Here is a 15395-nt window from a genome sequence, read left to right on the forward strand (position 1 = left end):
CAAGACTTGATGTAAATTAGGCTCAGGTAAATTAAGAAAAATATAGAGTGCTAAGTAGGAGCATTTCTCAGCCAGGAATTATATTTCTAAAAGTTTCTGTCACCTAGTTCAGAGGATGTGCGGGAGGAGTATGAAGAGGCAACTAGTAGGTAACAGGACAGAAATGTGAAGGGGTCACAGCTGGCCAGGTGATGCCTACGGGTGAGTGAGGAAAGGAGCCAGAGTAAATATGGGCGGGGAGTACTTGAGAATAGGGTGAGGGAGAGAGGGGGCCGGGCGGACAGACCCAGCCAGCGCTCAGGGAAGGTGGGGGCTTGTAAGGGGAATGGCGTCGAGAAGGACGCGCCCCCTAGCGTCCCTGCCGAGCTATAACCCTGAGGCGCCAATTCTTGAGGACCCGCCCAAGCCGCACGCAGTGCCGACGCCAGGTTCCCTTTGGTGGCTCGGCCCTATAGTTCCGGCTGTGGCGCGCGGGCGGAAAGTTTAAGTGGAAGGACCGTGCCTGGCGATGGGCTAGGGGTGAGTGGGGGAGGCTGTGGGCCGCGGGTTCTCTTTCGCTGCTTATTGGCGAGACGGGTGAAGGGCGAGGGGTGAAGAAGAACGCAGGGCCAGCGCCCGGCCTTCTTGCCTCCCCGGGAGCCGGCCCACACCTTCTCTGAGGCGCTAGTTCCGGGGCCCTGCTCCCGGCCTCCCCTCGCCCTGTATCCCGGTGTGTCCAACTCCGCGTGAACCTCACGATTTCGCCCTCTGACCCCTCCTCCCTTGAGACACGTCCAGACCTCACATGGTTTTGACTGATTTTAAAGGTAAAATGCATCCTCCGATTGCGGTCCAAATGTCGGAAGTCTGTGTTCCGTGCTGGGCGTTTCGAGATGAAGTTGTACCGAGAACTCCGAGCGACTTATTAGGGTGGACTGAAAGGAAAGCCCAAGAGTAGTGGGGACTCAGAAATTCAAATAGAATCACGCTTTGAGAGCCACATTTCTGAGAACCAACTTTTTAAAAAATGATCAAATGATCACCTTCAGGGGAGAGTCCTAAACATGGAGCAAAGTGGAGTCCGGTGACTAAGATGTATTCTCATGAGTAGGCTTTTGGAGAAAGGACAATCCTTGATGTCGGAAGCGCTGTGTGTAAACAGTACATATGGCAGAGGTTAGGACGAGGTAGCGAGGGTCACAGTCAGCCCGAGTGAGGGTTCCTGTTCTTACAAAATCGCTAGACAGGTGGGCAGAGATTTTTATTTTATTTTTAGTGAGGCCCAGTCGGCCTGAATGAACCATCCTTCAGGAGCACTCAGTTCCCTCTCTTAACGTTGTGCTTACAACCAGACTAAGTTGTTGGTTTCCCACAACTTTGCCACTGTTAAGGAGTTGCGTTTGGGAGTGGACACAAATAAATCAGAAGAAAGAACCAGCTTCACAGGCAAGATTAACAGCTGTGGTCACTCATTTCATGGTCTGGAAGTGCATTTTCATACCTGATCTACGTAAATTGTTGCCCATTCTCCTATGAGATGAGGATACTTGGGGATGACTTCTAACCTCTTTCCCTCCCTCCCTCCCTTCCTTCCTTCCTTTTTTTTTTTTTTTTTTCTTCTTTTTTGGTACTGGGCCATGTCCCGAAGCCTTTTTTATTTTTTGAGATAGGGTCTTGCTAAGTTTCTGAGGCTGGCCTCAAACTTGAAATCTTTCTGCCTCAGCCTCCCAAATCACTAGGAATAGAGGTATGTGACACTGTGCCTGCCATGATCTCCAACTTTTAAATAACATGAAAGCCTCTATGAATGAATGGAATTACAGGATCTGGGTAAACTCTGTACCTGGGCAGAGGTGTAGGAATCCCTCTTATCTCTATTTGAAGGAGAAAGAGAGGAGGAAAGTGTTTCTGGTATTCAGAATTAAAACTTATAATATATTTTGCTGAAGAATTAATTTTATATCTGATGACTAGGGGTAGTTCATTAGTCATTATCAAATATTTGTTGAGCACCTACAATGGACCAATTACTGGGATGAGTTCTGAGGAGACATTGGTGGGCAAAATCAGACATGGTCCCTGCCTTTAGTGGGTTTATGATCTGATGTAGTATATTTGAACCTATGGTATGGGGGAGCTGGGGTTGTAGCTCAGTAGTAGAACCCTTACCTAGCACATATGAGGCACTGAGTTCGATCCTCAGCAACACATAAAAATAAATAAATAAATAAAAGTATTGTTGTGTCCATCTACAACAAAAATATTTTAAATATATATATATATATGAATGACATGGGACCTCGTTTCTTGAACAACACAGCCAAGACCCAGAAAGGAAATAAAAAAGTCTGCATAGACAAAATAGTACAAGTTGATATACCTAAGCTTATCTGTTTTATCATAGAAGAAACCTACAGACTCTTATAGCCTGTTAACTTTGATATTGGACTCAGTTTTAACAAGCTTGATAAACTGTATTTCCAGCAATAGCAAACAAGATGGAAAAGATTAGAAAAAGGGAGAATCATCACACAGAATTACTGAGATAAGTGGAATGAAAGCTGATGATCTCAAAATTAGAAGCAAAATTTGAAGCCACCAAAACAGAACACAGCAGCCTGGATTCTTTCAGAATAAGGCAGTATTTCCATGTACATTCTATTTAATACTTGTACTATTTATGCAGAGAAGGGTTAGAGTGGAAACAGGATTAGTGAATTAAACTAGACTGTTTGCTTTAGAACTTGTCAAAATCTCCATTTTTCTTGGAGCATCCCTCCAGGACAGTGTTCTACAGCACACATTTGAGAAAATGCTGATATAAATAGAAACATCAGGGTAGTAGTGTGCTGGGTAGTATTGGTATTCAAAGTGGTGATGCCTAACAGGCTGAATTACGTTTACTCACAAAGTCTAATGATGCAGAGAAGAAAGATACACATTTTAATTTTTTTCTATCAAAATGGATAAACATTTTGGACTTCTAAGGGAGTCTGAAAAAGTAATTTTTATCTCTGATTTAACTTATTGGTGTTAGTTAGATACACAGACATTACTGTATTTGAAGATATATCTAACTGTTATATGGTTAATGGTTAATAGACTTTCAATTTGTCCTCAGTCCCTAACCTCTATTTATAATAACATTGTTTCCATGAATCAATATGTTCGGAGACACTGCACTAACAAACAGTCTGGCCATTGTTAAATGTTTGGAAGTGAATCCCAAAACATAAATTAATGAATATTAAGTTTCTAAACTGTTTATATTGACTTAGTCTTCCATAGTTGTGTATGGTATATGCAGTGTGATTTTTATTAAGTTGTAGCAATGAGTACCTATCCTATGACTGGCTTTTCTTAGCTTTAATTCATTATATAAACATTTCTTATATCTGTGTCATTTATTTATAGCTATATTTCATTGTGTCGAGAGATTATAGTTTGTTTAACTGTACAGTAGCAGCAAGCTGTAGCTCATGAACAGGTCTATGTATCTGTGATCTGTTTTATTTTGAGCACAGAAATATTTTCTTCTTGCTAATTCTTTTTTTAATGTATTTTTTAGTTATAGGTGGACACAATATCTTTATTTTTATTTTTATGTGGTGCTGAGGATCAAACCCAGTGCCTCACTCATGCTAGGCAAGTGCTCTACCTCTGAGCCACAACCCTAGCCCACTCTTTTCTTTCTTTCTTTTTTTTTTTTTTTTTTTTTTTTGTAGTTGTAGATGGACAGCATGCCTTTATTATATTTGTTTATTTTTATGTGGTGTTGAGGATCAAACCCAGTGACTCATGTTTGCCAGGCAAGCACTCTACCACTGAGACACAACCCCAACCCAATCTTCTTGCTAATTCTTAATCCATGAATTAAAGAACCCTTTGCTTCCTCCATTTCTACATTTTTACTTTTCTACACAATTACATAATTCCAGCTTTCATGCATATGCTTTAATTTTCTTTTCCTTCACAGTTAAAAAACTGTTGATGCTATTGAGAATCATAGTTTGTTGTTTTTGTCATGCTTAATGATTTCCAGCATTGTCTAATTTGGATTATCACTTTTCTAGTCCTTCCTTTTTATATTTTACATTTATATTAATCAAACAAGGGCACCAAGCCACAAAGAGAGTAAATGCTTGTGTTAACACTACTGTATTAAGATACTGATGGTGGTAAAAGAATGGTCAAATGCCAAATAGTACTACCATATGTCACATAGAAATGTTCTCAGTAAATTAAATTTTGGCAAGATGGTATACTAGTGCTTATTATATTAAGTTGTATAAATTTGAAAGTTATGGGAATCAAGAGCTACCTGAATTTAATGATTTTTTTTTTAATCAATAGAAATACTTACGGTGGCTCTCGACTTAAGGCCATTTAGCAGATGATTTTAGGAGTGGTCCTCACAGCTAACTAACCTGCTTGTGTCCCTCTCACTGAATTCTTTGTTGGGTGCCCTCACCTCAGCTTCACTGGGGCAGACCTCCACTTATTTCTGGGAAATTGGATAAAATTGTGGTGAAAATATTTTTTCCTTCTTATGACATGTAAGACCTTTTTATTTTCCATGGCATTTCTGTTTGTAGCTCTCTGTCTGCATTCTGACTGGAAATACTGGGATCCTTTCCATCATGCCAACGGTGGTGGTAATGGACGTATCCCTTTCCATGACCCGACCTGTATCTGTCGAGGGGTCCGAGGAATACCAGCGTAAGCACTTAGCAGCCCACGGTTTAACAATGCTGTTTGAGCACATGGCCACAAATTACAAGCTTGAATTTACAGCGCTCGTGGTTTTTTCATCACTTTGGGAGCTGATGGTCCCCTTTACAAGAGATTATAACACCTTACAGGTACAAAAAGAGATGTTATTTATGTACAGGGCCCACATTTTAGAACATGGAATTATTTAAAAAGTGCATGGGTGCTTAATGTGTATAGCTACTAAAAAAAAAAAAAAAAGATTCACAACCAGTAAGGTCTTGTGCCTTTCTTTGGTAGAGCTATGAGTTGGTGGTGGGGTTGTTGCCTTGTTTTTCTTCTCTTAGTTTTCTAGAATTCTCTTTGGAAAGACAAGGACTTCAGGATACAATTCTTTTTTCCCTAAAATTCAGTGTCTTTAGGTTCAAAATTTTACTTTTTTCTACTTCCCCATAAAACTTGAGGAAATGAAAAATAGCCCTAAAAAGAAAAAATTAAAAAAAAAAAAAAAAAAAACTTTTTCTAGAGTAATTTAAAATAACATTGCTTTCCCAACAAATGGCTTTGGTTTATAGATGCCAAGAAATCATTTTAAGCCTTGATCAGAACCTTCTAAAGGTGGTTTTGTGTGATACACTAGAGAATTTACTTTCTGACAACATCTCTCAATCATTAATATTTCCAACAATGTTTAGCACAGTGCCTTGCCCATAGTGAGTAGTCAATAAGTGCTTGTGGAATTAAACTGAACAATTTAATAATCATTAAGCAATTTAGAAATCCAAGACCAAGGGCTGGGGATATAGCTCAGTTGGTAAAGTGTTTGCCACATATGCACAAGGCCATGGGCTCAATCCCCAGCACCACAAAAAAAAAAGAGAGAGAGAGAGAGAGAGAAATCCAGGATCAATATAATTTGTATTTTTAAAAATATAAGTAATAAATGTTTGTCAAATCCTTTCTTTTATTATCTGACTTTTTAAGAGACAGAAAAGCTTTTTTTTAAAAAAAAAAAAAATTCTGAGCCAGGCACAGTGGCATATGACTGGGAATACTGTAATCCCACCGGCTCCGGAGGCTGAGGCAAGAGGATCGCAAGTTCACAGCCAGCCTCAGCAAAAGTGAGGCACTGAGCAACTCAGTGAGACCCTGTTTCTAAATAAAATACAAAATAGGGCTGTGGATGTGGCTCAGTGGTCAAGTGCTCCTGAATTCAATCCTCCTTTTTTTTTTTTTTTTGTTATTGTTGTTTTGTTTTTTTGTTTTTCCTCTTGACAGAGTCTGATTATATTATGTAGCCTTACCTTGAACTCATGATCCTCCTGGCTTAGCCTCCCAAGTATCAAGAATTATTGTCATACTCTACCACCACTCCTGATCACTCTAACCTTCTTACAAGTGATATGCTCAGGATTTCTGATACTGAGTGGTTAGGAAATTTAGAGAGTTGCTAGGAATGAGAAGTAATGATTAAAACCAGGAGCTCTGTAGTCAGACTGCTTGGGTTCATATCTAGGCTCAGCCACCTATGTTCACAATACCTGGGAAAGTTATTTAATCTTTCTATACCTTAGATTCCTCAATTAATGGTGGGGTTAAGCTGAGTATGGTGGAGCATGCCTGTAATCACAGCTGCTCTGTAGGCTGGGGCAAGAGGACTGCAAGTTCAAGGCCAGTCTCAGGAACTGAACAAGATCATGTTTCAAGATAAAAAGGTCTGAGGATATAGGTCAGTGTAGAGTGCATGCCTAGCATGTGCAGTGCCACACACACACTCACAAAATAGGGTTTAAAATGCTGTAATGATTAAATGCATGTAAAATAGTACCTACAGTGGTGTTTAGGATATAGTTAATATTCAATAAATTTTGTCATTTTTTGATGTTTTTTAAATTCTTAATTTCAAAGTTTTCCTTCAAGATCCACTTATAAAGAAATAAACTTAGGGAATTGTCAATTCTTACCTAATAAGAGGATGGAATAAAAGGACATATTTAATTATCTTCTATAGTTGAGAAAATCTGTTTTACTGGTTTTGTTGTTGTTGTTGTTGTTGTTGCTTTTTAAGAACCTATGCTTTGGGGCTCTCAGAAACACAATGTCCCTTGTGTAACATTCATATGTTGAGCAGTTTATGGTGTTTTTCTAATAACAAATTAAAGAAGTAAAGAATAATGAGCAATTTTATTTTTGATTCAATAAGGAAGCACTAAGTAACATGGACGATTATGACAAAACCTGCTTGGAATCCGCATTAGTTGGTGTTTGCAATATCGTTCAGCAGGAATGGGGTGGTGCAATTCCTTGCCAGGTAATGATCAATTCTTTTTCATTGCCCTAAGTTAAAAACATTAACCACTGTGGTGCTTTGATTTTCTTTAGGCTTTAACACAGCATGCATTCTAATTTCCTCAAACTATGTTTTATACAATTGGTATCTTTTAAAAAGAAGGCACTAAATCACTCTAATCATATCACACTAATCTAATCTAAATCACACCAATGTGCTCAGAAAGCAGCAAAATTATGCCTAAAGGAAAGAATCCTCCTAGTAAATTGACTTATTGAAAACTAGTACTGTTTGTATAAAAGACAAAGGGCTCACAGTGGAATTTTAGAACTACACTCCCTGGAAGGGATGATTATAATTTTGAATGATAGAATTGTAAACATTAGTACCATATAGTCTGTCTTCATTATCTTGCTGTAGGATTTTTTTTCAGCAGACTTTTAACCGTCTCAGCTCTCTAGGTTGTCTAAAAAGTGAGGAGTATGAATGTCATAGTCTGTTGTTCTTAGAGTCCACAGTGGATTCACATTAGCCTCAAATTACAGCAGAGTAATAGTATAAAAAAGAATTGGAAATTTGCTGTAAACAGGAAGAAAGCAAACATTACTGAAAGGAAAATTATTAATAGTCTACAACAGAAGTTAACAAATTTTTTCTGTATTTTAGGCTGCGGCAATTATTCAGTTCTAATGTTATTGCATGGAAGCCATAGGTAATAAGTAAGTGAGTGGGCACAGCTCTTTTTAAATAAAATTTTATTTACAAAGCCAGCTTTGCAAATAAACTATGACTGTGGCCATGGTTTTGCTGGCCCCTGGCGTATGGCTTTTTATTATAGTGTCAAACACACGATTCCTGAGTAGTGTAAGTGGCATTACTGGTATTTAAAATATATATATATATATATATATATGTATATATATATATATATATAGTCGTAAATGGACAGAATGCCTTTATTTTATTTGTTTATTTTTATGTGGTGGTAAGGATCCAACCCAGTGCCTCACACATGCTAGGCAAGCACTCTGCCACTGAGCTACAGCCCCAGCCAAGTATTTTTTTTTTTTTTTTTTAATTAAAAGTAAGATTGTAGTTGTCTGGGAGTGAGAGAAGAGTAAGGATTAATCCCAAAGAAATAGGAGGGAATATAGGAAGTAATAGCACTATTCTTTATCTAAATAGTAAAGATGGTGACATATCTGAATGCAGTTGTCAACACTAAGAACTGTGTAGTAAAGATTTACTACATGTAAATTATCTCTCAGTAAATCCCAACTCTTTTCAAAAGCTTTTTTTCTAAAAAAAAAAAAAAAAAAAAAAAAAAAGCTTTTTTTCTTACTCTGAAAGCCAGTCTATTTGATAGAATATAAACTCTTTGGTTCATGAAGACCCTGAACTACAATTAAAAGGTTAAATCAAATCACTTTTGTTAAAGAAGCCTGTTAATACCGTTTGATCAATTCCTTTGATAAGTTAAAAAAGTGGTGGGGGCTGGGGTTGTGGCTTAGTGGTAGAGCACTTACCTAGTATGTGTGAGGCACTGGGTTCCATCCTCAGCACCACATAAAAATAAATAAATAAATAAATAAATAAATAAATAAAGATCGTGTCTATCTACAACTGAAAAAAATTTTTTATAATAGCTAGACCTTGCGTACCATGTAGACTTCTGCCTTTTAATATTTTTCTTTCTTTGAAAAAAAGAAGAATCTAATTTTGAGATTTACTGTACCCTGAAGGTGAGGGACTGACCTAAATCCACTTAGATTTGTTAAATGAATGAGATCCAAACACAGTAATAGAGGTGGTAGTTATTAGTGATTTTTGTTGTTGTTGTTGTTTTGTAGTTGTAGATGCACAGCATGCCTTTATTGTATTTGTTTATTTTATGTGGTGCTAAGGATTGAACCCAGTGCCTCACATATAGGCGAGCACTCTGCTGCTGAGCTATACCCCCAGCCCCTCGTGATTATTTTTATAATCATTTACCACAAAATTTGTTTAAATGTGGAACTTTTCACAACCAAGATTTCAGACATCTGGTCTGTATCCTCATTACCTGAGTGATTTTGACATTACATGAAATATTTCATTATCACACAGCATCTGAAAAAGCTAATGTCAAAACTAAATCATTGTGTACCAGTTGTTGGTACCTAGAAAAGGAAATTATCTGTAGTCAGTTGACAGACTTCCCAAAAGATAAAAATCTCTCCAGGGAACCTCCATTAAATATCCTTAGACTTTAGAAGTAAGTACTAAATCTTTGTATTTCACATGATGTAACCACCTAATACTGTCTCAATGGCCTGTTGTCAAGTTACTGGATTAGACTAAGGAGAACAAAAATAATCCTTCCCTGGGATGCCTGGGAAGCCCACTTTACACAGGATTGCCCATAAGCAATGAGGTAAAGGAAGAAGATTTTGCATTTACTATCTGTTGTTCATATATTTTATTGGCTTTATCATATTACAAGTTAAATGTGCGTTTTTTAAAGGTCTTATACATTTCTGGCCAAGTGGCCTGTATAAATACAATTTTGAAGCAGTTGTCATTTTAGTTGCCTGGGGATAGAATTTATCATCTTTTAAAAATAAAGTGGGCTAGGGGGAGTAGCTTAGTGTTCATAGCACTTACTTAGCATGTACAAGGTCCTAAGTTCAATCCCTAGTACAGCAATCAATCAATCAATCAATAGATTTTTAAAAAGGCAAAGTTCAGACTTTTGGGCTGGTATTTCCTAGGGACACATATGAAATAGGTCATGCCATTTCTTTTTTTTTACTTTGATATTTTAAGTACCAATTCCTTATCTAATAGATGGGGTTCCAGTTGTAATACAATTAAGTAAAATTTGGTATGCATGTTTGTCCTTTTTTTAATTGTTCAGAGGCAAGCATTTTAAAAATTTAATTAAATGGGAAAGTAAAATGTATAGCTTTTAAATACACAGTTCCCTGAGTATTAACAAATGCATATACCTGTGTAACCACTACTATCATTAAGATATAAAACATTCTTATCATTCCTTAGTTTCTTCATGTCCCTTTCCAGAAATGAAAATGTTAAATGAAACTAATTTAATCATGTAATTTAATGTGCAAATTTCCTGTCTCTTTTTGCAAACAGGTTGTTCTAGTAACTGATGGCTGTCTTGGCATTGGTAGAGGGTCACTGCGACATTCCTTAGCTACTCACAATCAAAGAAGTGAGAGCAACAGGTTTCCACTACCTTTTCCTTTCCCGTCTAAGTTATATATCATGTGCATGGCAAATTTGGAAGAGGTAATACATTTTGCTAAGTTCTTTTTAGTTTGATTGGGTAAATTTTAGGGCTCATTTTATTTTTTTCATATATTTGATTAGTGCTTTATTGCATATACTGTAACATTGTGCTCTGTTGGTTTCATGAGATTGGCACAATATGTATTTGAAAAGACTCAGTCTGGGCCTGTAGCTCAGGGTGGAACATTTACCTAGTATGCCTGATGCCCTGGCTCTATATCTAGCACCACAAAAAAAAGAAAAAAGCAGAAAGGGAAGGGAGGAGGACAAGAAAAAATGAAGGAAGGAAAGGGAGAGAGAGAAAAGAAAAAGACAAAATAAGACTATACTCTAGCTCTTAAATGCTCTGAAATTTCAGTGTTTCCCCATCTTGGGAACATACTTCAAGTTGTTATCCATCCTACTGATGAGTCATGAAAGGTCAAGTTCTCTTTGGTATTAGTTATTTCTCTTACCCAGGAATTATTTTATCCATTCCAGAAATGTTGACAGAGATGTACTTTGCTTTTTTTTTTGTAGAATAACATGCCATTTTGGTATATTTTATGTATGTAAATACTTTGCTTCCTGTTTTCCTATTTATTTGGGAGATATTTGATCTTTTTTTACCTTATTTTTTCTCCCTGTATAATGTAGATAATGATGGTTCTTGCCAAAAAATGTTTAAAACACTTTGAAGGAAAGATGCTATATAAATACAAATTGTGGTCTCCTCTGAGAACCTTCACAAAACTACTTCTGAATGGAATAGCTCTCCTGGTGTCCTTGTATGTAACATTCCTCTTTGGTCACCTTGAGTCAAATTGTTATGGTTATTTCTTTTCATATGGCTGTTAAGAAAATGATTTATTTTTTGCCTGTGTTACTATGATGGTTGTAACTTAGGTGTGCTAATAGTAATCTGGTAATTTGTGCCATTTTAAAGGGGTCATCTCTTTTGCTTTGTAGCTTCAGAGCACCGATTCTTTGGAATGCCTTGAACGTCTCATAGACTTAAACAATGGTGAAGGGCAAATATTTACTATTGATGGCCCCCTGTGCCTGAAAAATGTACAGTCTATGTTTGGGTGAGTATGTGCTTAAAGCTCTTTTGCCTTCTTTGTAATCCAGTATTATAATTTGATATCCAGAAAGAATATATACATTACTCTAATTGTGTGATTGCGTTTTCTCCAAGTTGCCCATTTCTCAGATAAAAAGATTGGTAGCAGTGATTTTTGAAAGCTCACTCTTTTAAATAAAACATGACTAAATCTGTAATGCTTATAGATATTGACTTTTTTACAATGATTCAGCAATTTCAAAGATTAACTTGCTTTGGGGCTTTTCAGAATTGAAATTTCCTCAGCAGCAATATCAGATTGTAATCTTTTCCACAAATGGTCAGATTTAGTTTTGGAATTAATGTAAAGGTAAAATAAATTTTGCATCATGAAACATTACTGCTCTATCTATCTTATTACTCTCCTTGTAACAATTAATCATCATATCCTAGAAAACTGATAGATCTGGCTTATACACCTTTCCATGCTGTTCTCAAGTGTGGCCACCTAACTGCTGATGTACAAGTCTTCCCCAGGCCAGAACCTTTTGTTGTAGATGAAGAAATTGATCCTATCCCCAAAGTCATTAACACAGGTAAGTTTTCCCTACTTCTGACTTGTGGTTTTTTACTTTGTTCTCTAGGTAGGAGGATTGAAAAGAATCATATATTTTGAAACAAGGGTGGTATTGTCATTAGCATTTTTGGATCAGTGAATATATTAATTACCTCAGGGTTGGTGGATTACTGGTCTTTTATGGTGAGGTCATGAGTTAATCTCCAGTCCTAGATCATTATAACCACAAATTACTAGAGTTAGAAATCATGCCCAGGGCTGGGGATGTGGCTCAAGCGGTAGCGTGCTGGCCTGGCATGCGTGCGGCCCGGGTTCAATCCTCAGCACCACATACAAACAAAGATGCTGTGTCCACCAAAAACTAAAAAATAAATATTAAAATTCTCTCTCTCTCTCTCTCTCTCTCTCTCTCTCTCTCTCTCTCTCTCTCTCTCTCTCTCTCTCCCTCTCCCTCTATCTTTAAAAAAAGAAAAAAAGAAATCATGCCCAGATTCACTAGGATTGAAATCCTTGAAGTGATTCTTAATAGAGATTCTGAGATTGACTAGCATCATAACTACGGTCATATATGAAGGGCTGTCTTCTAGATGTGACTTGAAGACCTTGGAGTTATCTCCAATTGATGGGTGGATTCCTTGAGTGGTGGATACATGTTTAACCTCTTAGGGATAGATGCTGTCACTTTCAGTCACTGCTGCAGCCTTAGTGACTAGGGTAACATTGACACTTAGATGTTTTAATAAATGATTAAAATTAATTGTGCAATAAATGTTCATTTGGGGCGCATAGAGATTATAAATGAAGGGCTAGAGCATTCTTTTTGCTTTTTGTGCTTTTAACTTTTGACTATCTGGAAGCAAGGTATCCATCTCTTTTTGTTGTGACTATGCTCTACTATATTAAGCTGCACCAAATTATTTTGTGGCTCTCAAACCAGTTAAATTTCACTTCCTTTCCACCCTTTTTTGATGAGTCATTTGAATAGGCCTTTTCTTTCCAATATAAATTTTTAGCCTAACATTTGCCATAGCTTATATTTAAACCACTTTAAAATATAGTAGGCTTTTTTCTACTTAAAAAGTATTCAGCTGCTTGTCCTGATTCATTTGTTACTCAATTAAGGGGGTTAATGACAGCAAATCTCCAGAGAAGCACACTTCCTACTTGTATATGAAGTGCATTTTACTCACTACGATTCTGTTTTTTTTTTAATTGTTTTGAGAATATTGGTGTGTTAGTGCTTAGAAGAAAAATTGAAAAGCAATTCAGTAAAGTATTGATAGTGGTTTCCTTTTATGATGAATAATGAGTGATTTTATATTTTTTACAATTATTAGTGTTTTCCAAGTTTTTGTGTTAATTATCTATATAATCAGAAAAGAAACTTTAAAAAAAAATTTTTTTTTAATATTTTTATTGAGGCTGGGGTTGTGGCTCAGCGGTAGAGCGCTAGCCTAGCTAGCTAGCACAGGCGGACGGAGGTTCGATCCTCAGCACCACATAAAAATAAAGGCATTGTGTTGTGTCCATCTACATAAAAATAAATAAATAAATAAACATTTTTTAAAATTTTTTTATTAGTTATTAATGGACCTTTGTCTATATGCGGTGCTGAGAATTGAACCCAGTGCCTCACACATACTAGGCAAGTGTTCTACCACTGAGCCACAACCCCAGCCCCTTTAAAAAAATTTTGACTACAACTTTTATTTTTTTATTTTAGGTTTTCACAAAAACTTTTGGTCATTAAACAATCTCTGTAGAGCAAAGAAATCACTGTCATATTGGCTTTGTTGAGAATGTATTTCTTTCTCAGAGAAATGTTTTTAATAGAATGTCTTTAATTTCAAAAAAGGTTGAAGTTGTTGGAGAATTGTTTGAGTTTAATGCCCCTTGATGACCCAAATACCCCTTATTCTACACAGGGATTTGACTTTTAAGCTTTTGCCATGACTGGGAGGACCTAGCCTCATAAAAATAAAGTTTACCTAATTTGTTATATAACTTAAATTCATCAAATAAAAGATAATTATCATTATTTCCTGAGCTACTTATAATGCAAATGGTTAGAGTCATCCACAGAAAAGTCCAATAATGTTCCCAGTCAACATATTTGAAATTTCCACCTAAACATTGTGTTTATAAAATCTAATACATAGAAAATAATACACTTTCCCCTATTATAAATTAGCACTATGTTGATTCTTTCCTTTCAGATTTGGAAATAGTGGGATTTATTGATATAGCTGATATTTCAAGTCCCCCAGTTCTCTCCAGACATCTGGTCTTACCTATAGCACTTAACAAAGGTGAGTTTTCTTTTTATACCATTGATATATAAGAAGCATCATAATATCTAAAGTTATTCTTTAATGTTAAATAGTAGATTAGCCCATTTTGTAGAAGCTAAAGGAAAGGTATAGTTGCCAAATTGAATTTTAGAAAATAGAATAGAATATTAAATATCAGGAAAGAAATTCTGCTATCTTACATTATGGGAACACTTTAAAATATATATATATATATATATATTTTTTTTTTTTTTTTTTTTTTTTTTTAATTGTGGACACAGTACCTTTATTTCATTTTTATGTGGTGCTGAGGAACAAACCCAGTGCCTAATGCATGCTACATGAATGCTCTACCATTGAGCCATAACTCCACCCCATGGGAATGACACATACTTGCTGTGTGTTGGTTTGTGAATTTATAGTGGAAGTCCTCTTTTAAAGAAAAGAATACTTAGCCAGGTGCAGCAGTGCATGCCTGTAATCCCAGCAACTTGGGAGGCTGAGGCAGGAGGAATGCAAGTTCGAGACCAGTCTCAGCAACTTAGAGAGAACCTAAGCAACTTAGGGAAACACTCTCAAAATAAAAAATAAAAAGGAGCTGGGGATGTAGCCTAGTGGTGAAGCACCCCTAGGTTCAATTCCCAGTACAAAAAAAAAGGAGTACTTAGTTCCTCACCCAGGGCTTTGCCTTTCCTAATAGGCAAAGAAAGCCAAGTCATTATCAGAAAGTTGCTTGATAAATGTGGAAGTCAAATACAGCTTAATAAGAGGAAGAACACATCTGTTCTTTGTTTACTTATGCCAAGCACATACTAGATACTCAAATACTATTAAATGAACAAATGAGCCTCTTGTGAGACCTCATTATTGCAGAAAATACCCCTTTAGAAACTGAGAAGTCATGTCCCCAAATTCAGCATCTCTGCAGTATGCTAGCCTTTAGCTCCTTAAAATCCTTTTTCTCTGTTCTAAGCTAACTATCTAGCTTATATTTATCAGCTCTTTCCAGGAAATATAGAGTCAATCAGCTTTCTACCTACTGGGTTATGATCATGTTCTATTAATGCCTGGATTATCTCAGTTGGAGGTTGGATATTCCATAACCACTCAACACATATTTATAGACAGAATCACATATTTATAGACAGATGACTCATTGTGGGCAATGTATTTATAATTTACCTTGTGTTTTCAGAGAACAACCAAATTTACCTT

General features: G+C 36.4%; 1 protein-coding gene across 6 annotated transcripts in view; it reads left to right on the plus strand.

Annotated features, from left to right (window-relative positions):
* The first annotated feature begins 375 nt into the window (after window positions 1-375).
* Window positions 376-15395, plus strand: part of Ints14 (integrator complex subunit 14) — a 35440-nt gene continuing 20420 nt past the window's right edge. The window contains exons 1-7 of one of the 6 annotated variants that reach the window (XM_046426524.2): window positions 376-519; window positions 4575-4841; window positions 6893-7000; window positions 10115-10270; window positions 11219-11337; window positions 11766-11908; window positions 14106-14198. In XM_046426524.2, coding sequence (XP_046282480.1) covers window positions 4620-4841; window positions 6893-7000; window positions 10115-10270; window positions 11219-11337; window positions 11766-11908; window positions 14106-14198 — 841 coding nt within the window. In that variant the 5' untranslated portion in view covers window positions 376-519; window positions 4575-4619. The other 5 variants (XM_046426523.2, XM_046426528.2, XM_046426525.1 and 2 more) reach the window with 5 other exon arrangements.

The sequence above is a fragment of the Marmota monax genome, unplaced genomic scaffold, assembly GCF_021218885.2.
Source record: "Marmota monax isolate L192 unplaced genomic scaffold, Marmota_monax_Labrador192_F-V1.1 WCK01_AAM20220418_F8-fsc00078, whole genome shotgun sequence".
Lineage (NCBI taxonomy): Eukaryota > Metazoa > Chordata > Mammalia > Rodentia > Sciuridae > Marmota > Marmota monax.